The sequence below is a fragment of the Seriola dumerili genome, unplaced genomic scaffold (genome assembly GCF_002260705.1).
Source record: "Seriola dumerili isolate Sdu_G_001 unplaced genomic scaffold, Sdu_1.0 BDQW01000068.1, whole genome shotgun sequence".
NCBI classification, from domain to species: domain Eukaryota; kingdom Metazoa; phylum Chordata; class Actinopteri; order Carangiformes; family Carangidae; genus Seriola; species Seriola dumerili.
In genome coordinates this window covers 14,587,467-14,602,936 of record NW_019174323.1, presented here as the reverse complement: position 1 = coordinate 14,602,936, position 15,470 = coordinate 14,587,467, and the positions used below count along the sequence as shown (strand labels likewise).

Below are 15,470 nucleotides of genomic sequence, written 5' to 3'. Positions count from 1 at the left end.
AAAAGATGCCCCTTAAAATCACAGTCAGTTACATGAAAATGGCCACTTCTGTAATCAGCGATGTGGGGATACATGTTGTTGTAAAACTCCAAATATGTACTATTTTTAAACCTTTAAATGAAGTCCTGCTGTCTTGGAGGCAGTGAGTGCACTGCTGTATGAGCTGTCTGATTAAACACTCTGATCCGTGCAGCACGGCTCTGTACACACTACAAACACTACACTTGGGAATCATCTCGATTCCAGATAACTGTCCCGGTCTACATCTACGCTTCATTTTTTTTTTTTTTTTTTACAATTTTCAAATATGAGCTGATAGAAAATATAAACTTTGTATAGTCATATAATAAACAAGTAATCTGTAAATATCCAGACCAGTTGTTTTCATTGCTTACATCTCATTTTAATGCAGCATCAAGATGAAGTGAAGCAACCAAATGTGCATGGATGGTTTCTCTAATGTATCTTTTATCTAACATGTATTGTGTATTAAAGGGAGATGTAAGTAATGTAAAGACTAGTTTGAGTCTTCAGTCTTCAGTGTGTGGTGAGTTCCTGTCAGACAGTGGACACCTGAATGTTCCTGCTCTACCCAGCACCTGAAATAACAGCACTGCTGCACACGGGGCACTCATTATGATTATCTACACATAGTTACAGTATATTTCCATTTTTTTTTTTGTCTCTTTCCATTTGCTATAGATGATGTGGTCTCTGTTCCCATTGGTTTGAGTGTCTCTGTGTGTGATCTTGGCACTTTGGTTGTGGAGAGCAGAGTGAAAATGGAGCCAACTGGCCTTGTTGGTTTGGCCCGACATCTGCCCGCATTCGTTGCTTCTACCAGGCCAGAGGGGAAGACAGTCTGGGGCTTCTGGGGTTTTCTGGAGTCTGGGTCTCACTGAGAGCCCTCTGCAAAACAAAACCCATAATCTCATCTGATTTATAGTTATTTTGCCACATTATTTTCAGATTTAGAGCACATTTGGTTATTCCACAGACTGCAGCGCTTTGCTGAATAACCACTGTCTAGCTGCAGGCTGTCAGTCTGTGTTAGCGCGAACTGAATACCTAAATGTTTTGGGGGTTTGACTCTGACAAACACCTGCTGCATAAATCAAAACATGAGCACAGCTCAGCAACTCACCTCAAACTTGGACATGAACTCTGCAAAGATGCCAAAGAAGGCCTCTGTGCTGGTGGACTTGCTGTCCTCTCCGAAGTACAAGGCCACCTTGGAGAACTCTTCCATCGCCCGGGTCTGCAGAGACTCCAGAGACTGGATCGCAGGGTGGCTGTTCTCCAGGAAGCTCTGTGGGTGCGGAGGGTCAAACGTTAAAGGGCATTCGTCATGAGGGGGCAAAAATCAGCCCGTGCAAACAGTTAAATGATGTCATCTGTGGATCTGGAGAGGTTTTCCAAAGTCTGAGAAAATAATCCGGATGATGTCACCATGATGTCATCAGGGTTGTCTCAGCTGGGGCTTGGAGACGACAACAGAAAGCCTGTGTTATGAACTGGAGGAGCGGAGGTTAGCTAACAGGTTGCTGCCTCCAGCTTCATATCAATCTTGTCATCTAACTCTTGGCAAGAAAGTAAATAAGCATACTTTTCCTTTAATGACACAAAAAGTCAGAAAACAGTAGCTTCCATGAAAAAGAATATGTAACAACAACAACAACAACAACAACTACCCACACATTTCTGTATGTTTGATGTGTATAATATAATAACGTACGCTCATGACAGAAGCAAAGTGGTCCTCAGAGGTGGGTGGGATCTTCAGACAGGCTGACCTGATGTCCTGGATGGTCGTGTGAAGGTCACTCAGCTCTGCTGTGATCGCCCTCTGGTTCACTGGACAAAAGAAGTGCAGAGTTACCAACACACTCAAACATGCTGCCTATAACAGAGAGCAAATCAGACAACCTGCAGACTTACTGAACAGCTTCAAAATGTCAAATAAAAACATGCAAACTATTACCTTGTCATTAACATACCAACTTAACATAAAGCTGCAATTTGAACAAACAAGGCATAAATCTGCATGAATTTAGATGTTTTCAGTGAAGTCTGCCAGCCCTGCAGTGACGTCCGGCACACAGTGTGCTGTATCCGAATTAGCGTTTTACAGGATGGAACAACTACATTCAGCTACTAAATGAAGTACTACTAAAGGAAGGAAAGCAGATTTGAAGAGCTATGCTGCTGTAACGTCATCGTACCCTTGGCTGCCAGAGGCACTGTTGTAAGGTCTCTGGAAAAGTTGAGCAGCTCAGGGAAGTGTTGGCACAGAGACTTGGCCAGAATGTGGAGAAAGGTGGATTTTCCGTCTACTGTTTTGGTCGTGCTCAGCTGCAAGACATAAAGGGAAAGAATGAGACACGACGGTCCAGGGAGTAGAAACTAAAATCAAGATATACACAACGTGGTTAAAGCACAGGTGACCGCGCTGTACCTCAGTTAGGAAGTTGATCTTAAAACTGGTTGTCCTGTTGCCCTTCGGCTGCCCATTGTTCAGGTAATTCCCCATCGCAAGAACAAACTGTGGGCAAGAAAAAAACACTCAATTACAGCCGTCAACATGTCGACCGGCGGCTTTACATCCATGTTCTCTGCTCTGGATGTTCACCTCCAGGATTTTGGCCAGTTTCTTGCTACTCTTCAGCTCCACTGAAGCCTTGTAGATGTAATCGTACGCAACCTTCATCTCCTCCGTCCTCTCCTGCAGGGTCGTCTTGAAGTGGAGGCTCCGCAGACGAGTCTTATACTCAGGCACCATCAGCATCTGAAACACACCAAACCACTCTCATTTATATACACCATTCCTTTGCTTTGTCCTTTGCTTGTTGGATTTTTTTGTGTGTGTGTGTGTGAGTGTGTGTGTGTGTGGTTGTACCTGGAAAATGAACTGGTCGGGCTCGCTTAGTTTGGCCGGGTCCTGGTCAAACCGCTCGTACTGTTTTACCTCCTCGTCGTCCGGGGCGTAGAGCAGCAGCTGCTTGATGTGGGCCGGCTCCAGCCTGTTGGTGGTCATGTTCATCAAGACCTGACGCAGCTCGGCGGGGGAGAGCTTCAGATGGGCGATGAGGATGGCTGCAGAGAGGAGGAGGAGGAGGAGGAGGATGAGGAGGAGGAAGAGGGGAGCGGGCGCGAGGACGTGGAGGATTCACGTTACAAAGAGGATCACTCATTTGCACACAAAACCTTTCATCCCCTTGTGATGATTTGTGATATTCTACTATATTTTAAAAGTTTTTCTCCCTAATTTTCTTCTTTTGATTTTGTTGATCATGTATTTACACAAGTCTCTCCCGCCAGCGCCCGTTCTTCAGATGTGTCTTAACTAATTTAGAGCAACACGCTGTTATCAGGCTGAAATAATCCTGTTAATTCTTTTGTTGTTGGATGGGCTCGAGAATCTCTCCTGAAAATCTGCACAACTGGACGTCTTTTACTCCCGCACCTCTTCATCACAGCTCCTTTTCCTTCTCTCTTTTCTTTCTCTTTTGAAGCACGTTGGACTTAAGCCTGATTACACGATCAAACGTTTTCTACTTCTTCGTATTCTCACACAGTGAATGAGCCGACACAACAGAAGCAGATGTCTCTTCACGAGGAACAAGACTGAAAAGACTGCGAGCAGAGGACTCTCAGGTGAACTCAGTGTCTGTACTTGCAAAGCACGTTTTCAATGTGTAAAAAGAGCCAGAAATCATTATGAGTTATGCATTTGCAGTTGTGATCTTCAGACATCGTTGGCAAAAATGCACCAAATCAATGGAGGTAAAGTGTATTAAATCTCTTTTTTTTTTTATTTCTTTATCGAAACTATTACATTTTATTAAACAACCGTTTAATAAACACCCGTTTAAATTCACCATGAGTGCAGACAGTGTGTGGGAGTTGATTTTTTGTTTTGTACTATTGCTTTTTTCTCTTGTCAGTTTACACGTGTGCAAAGACTCCTTCTCTTTTATTTTCTTTCTGTACGACATGTCCTCAATAAAGCCCGGGGTCAAAGGAGTTAACCCGTGGTTCTTAGTCAAATTGTCCCTCAGTGTTTTACACTTTATATTTAAAGTCAGAATTTTGTGCTTAAAGGTGAGAATTTAGTGATTCTGTTTTGCAAATTAAAACGAAAATTGAGCTAACGCGACAAAATACTCGCAGGCGTGTGTGTGTGTGTGTGTGTGTGTGTGTGTGGTACTCACAGGCGTTGTAGGCTTTCTTATGAGACAGAATCTCCACCACGTCTTTCTTTTTAAAGTTCTCGGGAACGAAGGCTGGCTCTGGAGGAGAGACTGATAATTTTAACAACAGTGTGAGGATGTGTTCTCCAGGCACCGGGGGGTCAACACAAACACACACACACACACACACACACACAGACACACACACAGTGGATGAATGAGGGAGGTTGATGGGTTAATAACACAGCTCTGCTGTTTGGATTGCTGGAGGCCAAAATGCTCCTTGACGGATCTTCAATAGATACAGGTGAGGTGTGTTTCTCCTCAGAGCAGAGCCGTGTTATTACAGAGAAGAAGAAAAGAAGAGGGGGTGGGAGGGGGTGGGGGGTGGTGCCTTATGGAGAATGAACATGATGAGCAGATGAACGGAGCAGCAGAACATCATAACTGTGAAGGTACAAACAAAACAGAAGATGTCAATAGATAAACACACAGATTCACTTTGACTGTACACAAACACTCCGATAATGAATTTGAAGGAGTATTGTAATTTGTACGTCATTAACCATGATGTAAATGAAGATATGAAATGTTATCGATGATGACGCAGTGTGATCAACGTCGAGCAGAAGCACAGAACAACTTACTGGATCTACGCTGGGTCCCGAAGTGCAGATCAAGGTCCAAGTACTTCACCATGTCAGTGAGCTTGTCGTAGTCCGAGTCCTCGCCCAGCTAAACACAGACAAGGACAACACACTCTGTACTCTCTAAAGACACAGTCGCGGTTTTGTTTCTTTAAACCCAGACATCAGACTTAATCCATGTCTGACAGGGTGGTGGAGATGAACAGAAAAAGTCTAAAAAAGAGCAGAGAAACCCAGCATGAATTCTCGTTACAAAAACAAGACTTCTGCTTTGATGCCACCATGACTCATCAGAGACACCACAGAGGAGATGAGTAGGTTTTTCCAAAAACGGGAAGAGAGATGTAGGAGGAGTGAGAAAACTCACAGCCAAAGTGGGAAGATTGTTGTTTACTGCATTTAAGAAATAAAAACAAAGAGCCACAGCCTGAAACAGCGACTTCACCAAAGGGTAATGTGACTGGAATAAGAGCTCACCTGACCCCAGATGGTTCCCTCGGAGTTCTCCACCTGCTCCCAGCGCAGCCTCTTCACACTCATGTGGTTGGTGTCCGAGGCGTGGTGGCCTGGCTTGGGCAGTGGAGGCGGATCACAGGGTGGGGGCAGGGGCGGAGGCGGAGGTGGTGGAGCCTTCGAGATAAAAATTTTTTTTTTAATTATTATATTTAATTTAATTTAATTGAGAGCTCGGACCTAAGACGACCAGCTGCACTGTGACGAACTGAATGCTTTAGATTTACCTTCTTTTTGTAGCACGCCTTTTAAAAACAAGACATATTTTGTTTGCCTTTCTCGTGCTTTTATCGTGTCTTCTTGAGATGTGTGACAGGAACACAGTGAGTGAACCGCCAGCAGATGCAGCATGTTGTCTCTTCTGTCAAATCTCAACAAAGTCTTCTATTTATGTGTGAGCTCTGTATAATTTCAAAGACAGCAACAGATCTTTAGAGCGGTGCTTCAAACTCTTGTCTTTTTCTTTTTTTTTTCCTGTGACATTTTTGTTGCTGGGTGCTCATTGCAGTGGCACTGCTGCACTGCACCACCCTGCACCACCCTGCACCCTGTCATTTTTTATGAATGAATGAATATCTCTCATGTGTCTCTCAAGTGCTAAGATCCTTTATTTTAGTAAATACAAGCAGTACAACATCGTGAAAAGTATTTGTTCAGAATAAATAGCTCATGTGATTGATATATCATTATAGCTTTAGATTGTTAATGATGATGCATCAATTTGTAGATGGATTTTATTGTTGTAGCTGGTTGACGTGGAGCTAATTTTAACTATTTTATGCCGTATACAGTTACAATTTAGTCCAGTGGTTGTGTGAAATATTGGATAAAAGGGAAGAAGGAAAAAAGGGAAGAGGGAGAGAAAGAGAAGCGATAGAGAGGAGGAGAGGAAGGGGGAAGAGGGAGGGAGGAGAAAGGAATAAGAACAACTATATATATATATATATTAAAATGCCCTATTTTAGTCACCTTTTTATTCATTTATTTACTATCTCTTTTCCTAAATTTACCTGTTTAATTAATATTTTTTTTCTTGAACAGTTATTTACAGTCGCTCTTTGATGTAACTGCTAATAAGCCACAGACATCTGAAACATGACAAAGGTCCCAAACTACACACTGCTTTTTCTGTAAGGGATCACAAGCCGAAAAAGCACATAATATGAAAACATATGTTTTGTTTTGTTTTTATGTAAAATCTTAATCTGACATAAATCTAAAAATCTGAAAGTAGGCAGTACAGCTGTCAGACAGATGCAGTGAAGTACTTTCCACCACTATGTGTCAAAAAGCCAAGATATAACAAAGTAGAAACTAAAGTTTAGAGCATGTGATTATATTTTAATACTGGCATGATGCATACTGTTATATCAGTTGGATGCCTGATTAATTAATTGACCAACTGTAAGGACGAGTTACCTGCTGTGACTGGGTCTCCTGTCGTGTGGTCTCATAAGTCTTAGTGTGACTGGGGAGGGTGGAGTGAGACGCTGGAGGCTGGGAGAGCAGGGAGGAGCCTGCGGGGCCTTGGCTCGTAGGCTGGGAGGTGCTGAGCTCCTGGAGGGACGGTGGCAGCGGGCCCTGGTAGCTGTGTTGGTGGTGGAGCTGGTGGTGCCTCTGGAGGACGAGCTGGCTCGGTCTCAGCACCTGAGGGGAGGGCTGCGGGGATGGCTGGCGGATAGGCTGGGGTTGGCTGAGCTGGCGCGGGAGGTAGCTGGGGCGGGACGGCTGGGAGGAGCGCAGCGTGGTGGTGTGGCCATGTGAGAGACGGGTGGAGGTGGCCTGGAAGCGCTGGTGAGTGTTCTCTGCTTCGTCTCTGGTCGGGAGCACTTTGTGTAGAGGAGAGCGGCTGGACAGGAGCGTCCTCGGAGGGGGCGGAGGTGGAGGGATGATGGGGTGGTGTGGCTGGAAGGGCATCCGGCTGCGGGGGATGTGCTCGGGGGAGAAGCGAACGGGCGGGACAGGGTCGATAAACTGGACAGGAGGGGGTATCAGAGACTGGAAGGGCGGCGGAGGTGGAGGGCTCTGGGTGGGAGGAGGTGGGATCGGTTCAGATCCAGAGGAGTAGGAGGGAGAGGAGGCCTCATCGCTGCTACTGTGATCCTCACTGCTGCCGCTGCTCAGCTGCCGGGGCATGAAGCCCAGGTCCTGGTCCTCCAGGAAACTCATCTGTCGGGAGGAGAAGAGCACCATCAGACCTGACAGTCACAACTCTCCATACACACTAATGCACAGCTCAAATAAAAAATGTAAAAATGCATTGTAGCTCTTCTTAGATTTATAGTCCTGCTTATGATTCTGCTGTGATTCAGAGGAAATGGCCATTTTTAGCCTCATTTAGGTTCTGAAGCAGAAACTTACTCTGTTGTTGCTCCTATAACAAATGACAAATAAATGTCAGCTAAATATTTCAATTATAAAACTTAAGTTTTGTTATATTAACTGCTAAATCCTTTAAATTCACATATTCTTTCTTTCTTATTTTCATTTTTTAACCTTCTTATGGGGCAGAAAAGCAACAAAACAGAATGAAACAAAAGACAAAAGGTGCTGATCTACAAGATTTTAAAACACATGCACTTAAATAGAATCAAAAATTACAATGTAATAATGAAAAGTAAAAATAATAAAAACAATAAAAAAGATCAGTTTTCAAATGAATGCAACCCAGTGACTTATGTACAATATGTATTCATCAAAACAAAGACAAAGGTGTAACACAGCTCTAATGTTTGTCTCATGATTTAACATCAGCCAGCACCTTATTAATAACCTTAGATTTCTATTCAGAGATATTCAGATATAATCAGACTCTATAACTGTATAACTGAGTATCGTGTTTTACTTACAGTCACACCTCTTCTTCTGAAACCATGACAATCACCTTCATATATCTGTTCATGTGACACAAGTGTTCATTGTAGCGCACATTAGAGTTGCTCTAATGTAAACATGCAGCTATGCACTACAACGTAATTACTACAATTACTACAACGTAGATGTGAATCTGCTCAGTGTTTGATTCATAAGCAAATGCACAAACAGTAAGATTCTCTCTTATTCATGCTGTATGTAAATATAATAAACTGATAAACACACTTATAATAATATACAACATTTTAGCATCATCATCATCATCATCATCATCATCGCAGTGACTGTGAGACCATGACAGTCTCTACAGGGTTTTACAGGTCATCTCACATCATGTGGGTCAGGCTGCATGGCAGAGCTGAGCCGCTGCTGTACAGCAGCAAACAGGAAAATCATGACGTTATAGAGTTTTAAAGTTTGTGGCAGAAAAAGTACAAATAGTTTTACTGGCATGAAATAGAGACTGTGAGCCAGTGGTTTTATACATAATCTCAAATGTTTACGGTGAGTTTACTGAGGCATCACATTCATCTCATTTAAAAATGACTTATTTGTATATGATGGATTCAGCAGCTTTACATTTAAAATGGAGACACAGATTAGCGTCTAAATTATTCCTTCCCCCATGATTCCTTGCGTGAATTGTTCGTTTCACTGAACCAGCGCCTGGGAGAGTTAGTAGCATGCTACTGCTAACGGCTAGGGAAACTGGGATCACAGGTGGCCTCAGGTAATGCTCAGTAGCATATTTAGCTACTTTATAGATTCTGTTGCTAACATCAGTGAGCTGATAAGCTACAATCAGTTCTTCAGGATTTGTCTTCTCTTATTTACACTCATGTCCCTGAAATCTGTAACACTTCTTTATATAGAAGCTGCACCATGTTCTCTGTCGTCCTGCTCCATCCTGCAACTCCTCAACCCGACCAGTCGAGGCAGAAAGCCGCCCTGAGATAACTTCTGCTAAGATTTGGCGCTATATTAATAAAAATCAAATTGAATTTAGCTAACACGAAGCTACCTTAAGTTTGTTACAGGTATCCAAAGCCACTTCTTCATGGCGTCCTAACATCCCTCAGGAGTAGAAGCCAGAGATGTGATAACGTTGTTCTGTGTGAAATGTGTCAGACTGTGTTCCCACTTCATTATGTTCCTAAAAAAAGCTCCAAGAGAAGGGAAGAACCCCGTAGCACACCGCTAACTCTCAGAGTCGCCAGTTCAATTAAAGGAATAACCAAAAATTGAGCAGCTAAGTTTAACATATGAACATATTAAAAACACTAACAACTAAAAGCTTAAAATGGCATAAAAACAGGCATGTGCTGTGTATGCATAAATACAGATGGTGATGTGGTTGAATGGAGGCAGGTCTCGCTCACCTCCTCATAGTCGTTCTCCCCGGGCACGAAGTCGTCCACCAGAGTGACCCGGTGGCCGAGCTGCTCGCTCAGGGCGTCCAGGAACTTGTCGGTGTCCCGGCTGCGGGGCGGGCGGGAAAAGGTGAACAGCTTCTTGCGGCGGGTGAGCGTGTTGGGGTCGCTGTCCAAGTGCTGCGGGGAGGCGGGGGGGCTCTCCAGGCTGACGTAGGGGTTGGAGTCCACGCTGCTCTGGTGGTGGATCTCATACACAGGGGTGGGGAGAGGCTCCTTCCAGGACAGGGACAGGCCGGATTTACGGTTACCTGTAAAGAAGGAAATCAAGATGGCTGCTGCTGCTGCTGCTGGCGTCGGCAACGTTTTGACACTCACACCGCACGTGCTCACGCCGTCTGGTGCTGAGGCTCTTTTTTTATACTTTACATGACTTGGCTTGTACAATATATGATGCGATTTATTCCTTCTAGAAATAATCTGTGACATTCTTGGCCATGATGTCGCCTTGGGGATCATTTTCCTCTGGGAGGGAACCATGGCAACAAAAAGATAAACTGCAGGCTTATCTACACATACAGACTGTGGGATTTGAATGAGTTCTGTCTCGAACACATTCAAAAATCAGAGCTTCTTATGCCATGTTCACATCAAGATTTATAAAAGTTGTTGCTTCAACCATTGTGTGATCAAATCTAACATGACATGAACATGGCATCAGTCATGTACCGCCGAGGCCCAGAATCACACAGGTTTCATTTCAGCTGATTTTCTGAACTTTTCTAATTGTGCAAAATCTTGGACCTTGACGGCAGATGGCTGGGAGTCATTGATGAAAGCGTGTCTGACAGCATGTGTGTGTGTGTGTTGATTCTTGTGTGTAGGTGAGTGTTTGGGTGGGTGTGTGTGTGTGTGTCAGCCCCAGAGTACCTGTGAGAGGGGGGAGAGTAAGGGGGGAGAGTGAGCGCCCGAAGGCCTCAGTCTGTCCCGGCCTCTCGGGCTCTGCTGAGGAGCCCCCCTGCAGTGGAGACACACTCTTCCCTGCGTACACGTTCTCCAGCTCCGTGTACACACCTGTCATCTATGAATGGAGGCATGATCAGCTGGTTAGCACTCAGAACATTTGCTTTGAAGGTCTGCTGCTTTTAAGCATTTTAAGAAATCAAATTTCATATCACAAGCGGACCTTCAAACAACGTGAGACCAGAGAGCACAGGTAACATGACCAGCAGCGGTTATACCTACATGACTGAGGTCAGGGGACTCGGGGAAGGAGGTTCCATCTCCTGACTGCCTCTCCTCCGGGCTCCCAGATTCATCGACATGAATTCCTGAAGCACAATAAAGCATGAACAGTGACACATGGAACGAAAAGCCTCCTCCATCCGTCAAACCTCCAGCCAAGAGAGAGGAGAGAGGATGAAGCAGAGCAGGAGAGCGTGGAGGAGCACGAGGCCAAAAGCTGGGCTCCTGGAGCAGGAGTTAGCAATGGTAATGGAAAACAGGGGGAACTATGAATGAAATACCCGAAGCCTACAACAGCCTCAGATGGATAAAAATATGTGCTTTCGAATTAATAGTTTTTGGGGGCGCTTATGAAAAGCAAAGACAGCTGAGATGTGGAGTTAATGTATGAACCGACGATGCCTTCGAGTGTCTGCAGAGGATTTGCTGAGAACGCTTGTTTTTCAGCAACATCCTGCTGCACGGTCTGTTCTCACTGTTACACACAGTCTCACCTGGGAGCTGACCAGTGCAAACTCAGCTCTTATTACTGAGTTCTGAGCCGTTCAGCCGGAGCCAGTGGGGGTTAGATGCCTTGCTCAAGGGAATATTACCAGTACAGGAAAGGATAGGCTGCGTTACTCACTTACTGTCTCTACCTCGAGTTTACTCCTGTCCTGGGATTCCAACACAAAGGATGCAACAACTGAACACTGAATTAATAATAAGAAGGGGATTTCAATAGACACAGATAAGCTTTCATATGCATATGCAATGCAAACTTTATTACTATAATACTATGCTGTATACTATATTACACATTATAGTATTCTTTTGAGTTTCTGTTATATATAATAGCTATTGTATAATAACAGTACTCTATTATTATTGTATAGTTTGTGTGTATACATTATTTTTATTTTCTTATCCCTCAGCCAGTCGCTTGTGTAACATGTACATTTCTGCTCTGGGATCAATAAAATCTTTTTTTATCTTAGAGTAGAGGATGAAAAAAAATAAATAAAACCCACCACCGCCAACGAAAGTGTGGTTTGTTGAAGATTTTATATTCACTGGCAAATACTGTTATGTCAGGTTGGGTTTTAAGAGACGCAGAGAGAAGAAAGAGATGATGACGTGTCAGAGCAAAAAGGCTCAGTTCAGGTGGGAGTGTCTTAAATTTCCATTTTGGTGGGAAGTTTTTAATCCAGAGAAAAAGCTGGAAAGCTGTTGAAATGTTGGACTAAACTTCCCCCTGGAGATGAATGATAATAGTTCTGTGCTATAGATCAATAAAACCTTGCTTGTCAGGAAGGAAATGATCTTGCTTTGGATGTTACGTGCAGCGTACCCATTCCCAGGTGAGTCCCGATGATGCAGTCGTCAGAGCTCCTCTCTCGGACGATGCCGCGGTACGACGTCCCCGTCACGCGCATGGAGCTGCTCCGCCGGTGGTGCTCCGGACCTGCGTCGGGCTCTAACACTGCTGCAAAACACACACAAACACACACTCAGCGACACTTTATTTATTTATATTTTAAGATTATTATGCACAGCTGCTCCTTTGTGTCCGCTTTAACGATAAAAAGAAAAAAAACATTAAAATGCATTATAAAAGTTTAATTTTCAATTTCATCAACCATCTTTAAGTGATTGCCTGCTCATATATATATATATATATATATATATTCTTATTTTTAACAAGTGCAGATAATCTCCATATTGGATGTTCTAACTCACCACTGCTCTTGAAACCCAGGAAGCGTGACAGTTTGCCCTGGCAGCGCTCCTGTTCGTCGTAGGTCAGTAGCTGGTAGATGAACTGCCAGATCAGCTGTTTGGCTGGAGTGTCCAACACTGGAAACACGTCTACTATAAGGGTGTCCACGTTCCTGCAAACACACACACACACACACACACACACACCCATACATGTAATCCTTATGTAACACACCCCTACGTGCTGCTGGGTAATTGACTGTCATTTGATGTAAGGATTTGGCTTAGATCTATATCCTTTGCATCTGTGAGGACACATACAGCTGAGGGTGAAAACAGATTATAAAAAAGGTAGGAGGATAACAGAGATGTCAGTTACGCTAGGATTCACGCCTCTGGGTTTTTATACTGTATGCATGTACAGTAGAATTCAGTTGCTTTTTTTTCTCCTTATAACCCTGGTGCATCACGTTTTGCATGATCTGCAGAGCTAATTCACCATCCATCTCTTGTCTTCATCCCTTCATACTCGAGGAAATGTTATCCCTGCTTCCCGCTCAGCTCTGCGCATCTGTGTCTTCATTGCTTGTCCGCTCCACATGCATCAATCTCTGTTTCTATCTCTGTCTTCTGCCTGCATTAAGAACACCCTTAACAGCTAGTTTTCTTTCAGTATTACCGCACACACAAAGTGTAACAGATGCCGAGAACTGAACTTAAAGCCACGTTCTGCACTTACTGCTTGGACCTGCCAACCTCTACGAGAGCTGATGCTCCCAAGTGAGGATGGTGATTATAATAATAACCAAACATGCTGAAAAATAATGCTATGAATTTCTAACTTTTCAGAAACCTCTGGAACAAAGAAATACACCCTCAAGCAGCTGCTTCTCTCCTCGCTCCCATCCCTCTGCTCTCTTCCATCTGTTTCGCTTCCATCGCATTAGTGCAGACTGGAGACCAACATGTCTCTGACTCCACGTGGATCCCTTCATCCTCTTTGTCTACTTCCATGTACAGACCCCTCATCCCTCCATCCCACTGACCTGTGCTGGAAGAAAGTCTCCAGGGCCTTGCAGACTGTGTACCTCTCCTGGATGGTCAGCAGGTGCTCCAGCTGCTGGCTGAAGGTCCGCCCGTGGACTTTGATGCTTGGTGGAAGAATCTCGGCCACCCACTGCAAAGAGCTGAGGGCCGGAGACCTGGACAGCCGACACACTGGGATATTATCACCTTGTTTTCCATGTATACATTCACACTTCATGTTATTTAAAAGTGTCAGTGTTGTTGACAAGAAGAGTCTGATGTTAGGTTCTTAGTTTCAGCAGCTGAGGACACGTGGAAATGCCAGTTCAAAATGTCAGGTTTGTCGGTGCGCACTGACCTAGAGCGTGGTAACGTGGCGGGGGCCAGGCCAGGAGACTCCTCGGGGTCGGTCTGGTCTGAAGAGTAGTCTGACGGACCCTCCTCCACCACCAGAGTGGGCATCGCCCCGCTGCCCTGCAGCATGGACACCACCTTCTCATGGGAACAGTTCCTACAGAGAGAGAAGACAATGTGAGTGAAGGTTGTAACTAATAAACCATGATTTCTTTTTATCTAAATAATTGTAAAGAGGTCAAATCATCCAGTAATTTCCAATAAAAAAAAGGCAAATATTACAAAAATAAACAGAACTTTGTGCAGCAGCAGTGTATTTTTTTAACTTTCCTATCCTGCTAATCATCCTGTGACCCCTCACATTTATTCTGCGACTCACTGTGGGGGTCCCAACTGGAAAAAAACATCCTCCCACGCAAAGTGTTGATACAGCTCCCATGCCTCATAATAATATACTATGAATATTTATAGTCACTTAAAATGTAACTGTATAACTGTGATCTTGTGACCAAAGTCTCACACTAATGAAGACTGTGAGATGCTGTTAGAAGTTCCTTTGAGTGGAGACTATCTGTGCTGTAATTATAAATTGTTTCACTGTGCAAAAAAACCAAACAAACAAATAAACAAGATCCTTCCTAAATGAGACGGATAAAACTGATAATGAGGAAATAATTAATTTTCAGAGAATCCTATGAAATCATGGAAAAGACACATAATCACTTGTCATCACCCCAGAGAACTAAATATTAATAAAGGAACAAATAACAACAAAGTCAGGCTGTGAAATGTTTTGCTTCCTTGGATTAAATCTGCCTCGCAATGTGTCGACTGCTCCAGGAGACTCTGTGAGCTGCAGTCCACACTTACTGTTATCATCTTATTCTTTACATGATCTACAGTCGACATAGTCCCAGCTACAACGCTGTGCTGTATGTGAGAGAAGATGACTGTTGGGATAGAAGATATCATTTTCAGGTTTTAATACACCTGAGGTGAGGACTGTACAAAGCGCTTCAATCAATATCGTAACTATCTCGTTTTGCACATTTCAGTAGATGTCATAGACCATATGTTCACTTTGTAAACAGCTCCCACATATCATGTACTTTATTTTCTTCCTCTCTCCGGTGAACAACTCCCACTGTTTTTCTGATCACCTCCTACTGCTGCAGCACCGTGTTATCAGGGTGAGCAGCGACATTATACAGCGCCAATCAAATCAGTACATCAGGCAGCCATGGGAACAGCTCTGCAATTCCTCTATCACATGGCTATCAAGGTGGCAGGGTGAGTAATACTGTTTCTTCACGCAGCATTGGATATGTTGGCTGATACGCTGGTTGGTAGACTCCATTTGCTGAGCCTGGAAAGGTACCATTCAATTTCATCCATGATGAATTTCTTATCTGCACTCCCACACTCGCTCTCTGAAAATCCAGAGACTGAAGGTCAAGAAGTTGCGAAGTCCACGTGAAAAAAACTACCACGACTCCTACAAGAAAAGTTCAGTTTACATAAAAGCTTGTGTTCACACGTGTCGTACCTGCAGA

At 43.9% G+C, this 15,470-nt stretch overlaps 1 protein-coding gene across 1 annotated transcript in view; it reads right to left on the bottom strand.

Annotated features, from left to right (window-relative positions):
• Positions 1 to 633: 633 nt before the first annotated feature.
• The window catches only part of grid2ip (Grid2 interacting protein), a 31,086-nt gene continuing 16,249 nt past the window's right edge, over positions 634 to 15,470 (bottom strand). Inside the window, exons 7-24 of the mRNA XM_022742363.1 lie at positions 13,922 to 14,074; positions 13,584 to 13,739; positions 12,559 to 12,710; positions 12,170 to 12,295; positions 10,840 to 10,925; positions 10,525 to 10,675; positions 9,604 to 9,905; positions 6,770 to 7,519; positions 5,315 to 5,467; positions 4,838 to 4,925; positions 4,212 to 4,301; positions 2,897 to 3,093; positions 2,630 to 2,785; positions 2,456 to 2,542; positions 2,223 to 2,352; positions 1,736 to 1,854; positions 1,145 to 1,309; positions 634 to 909 (exon numbers count right to left, since the gene is read on the bottom strand). Coding sequence (XP_022598084.1) covers positions 838 to 909; positions 1,145 to 1,309; positions 1,736 to 1,854; positions 2,223 to 2,352; positions 2,456 to 2,542; positions 2,630 to 2,785; positions 2,897 to 3,093; positions 4,212 to 4,301; positions 4,838 to 4,925; positions 5,315 to 5,467; positions 6,770 to 7,519; positions 9,604 to 9,905; positions 10,525 to 10,675; positions 10,840 to 10,925; positions 12,170 to 12,295; positions 12,559 to 12,710; positions 13,584 to 13,739; positions 13,922 to 14,074 — 3,133 coding nt within the window. The 3' untranslated portion in view covers positions 634 to 837. The remainder of the gene's footprint in view (positions 910 to 1,144; positions 1,310 to 1,735; positions 1,855 to 2,222; positions 2,353 to 2,455; positions 2,543 to 2,629; positions 2,786 to 2,896; positions 3,094 to 4,211; positions 4,302 to 4,837; positions 4,926 to 5,314; positions 5,468 to 6,769; positions 7,520 to 9,603; positions 9,906 to 10,524; positions 10,676 to 10,839; positions 10,926 to 12,169; positions 12,296 to 12,558; positions 12,711 to 13,583; positions 13,740 to 13,921; positions 14,075 to 15,470) is intronic.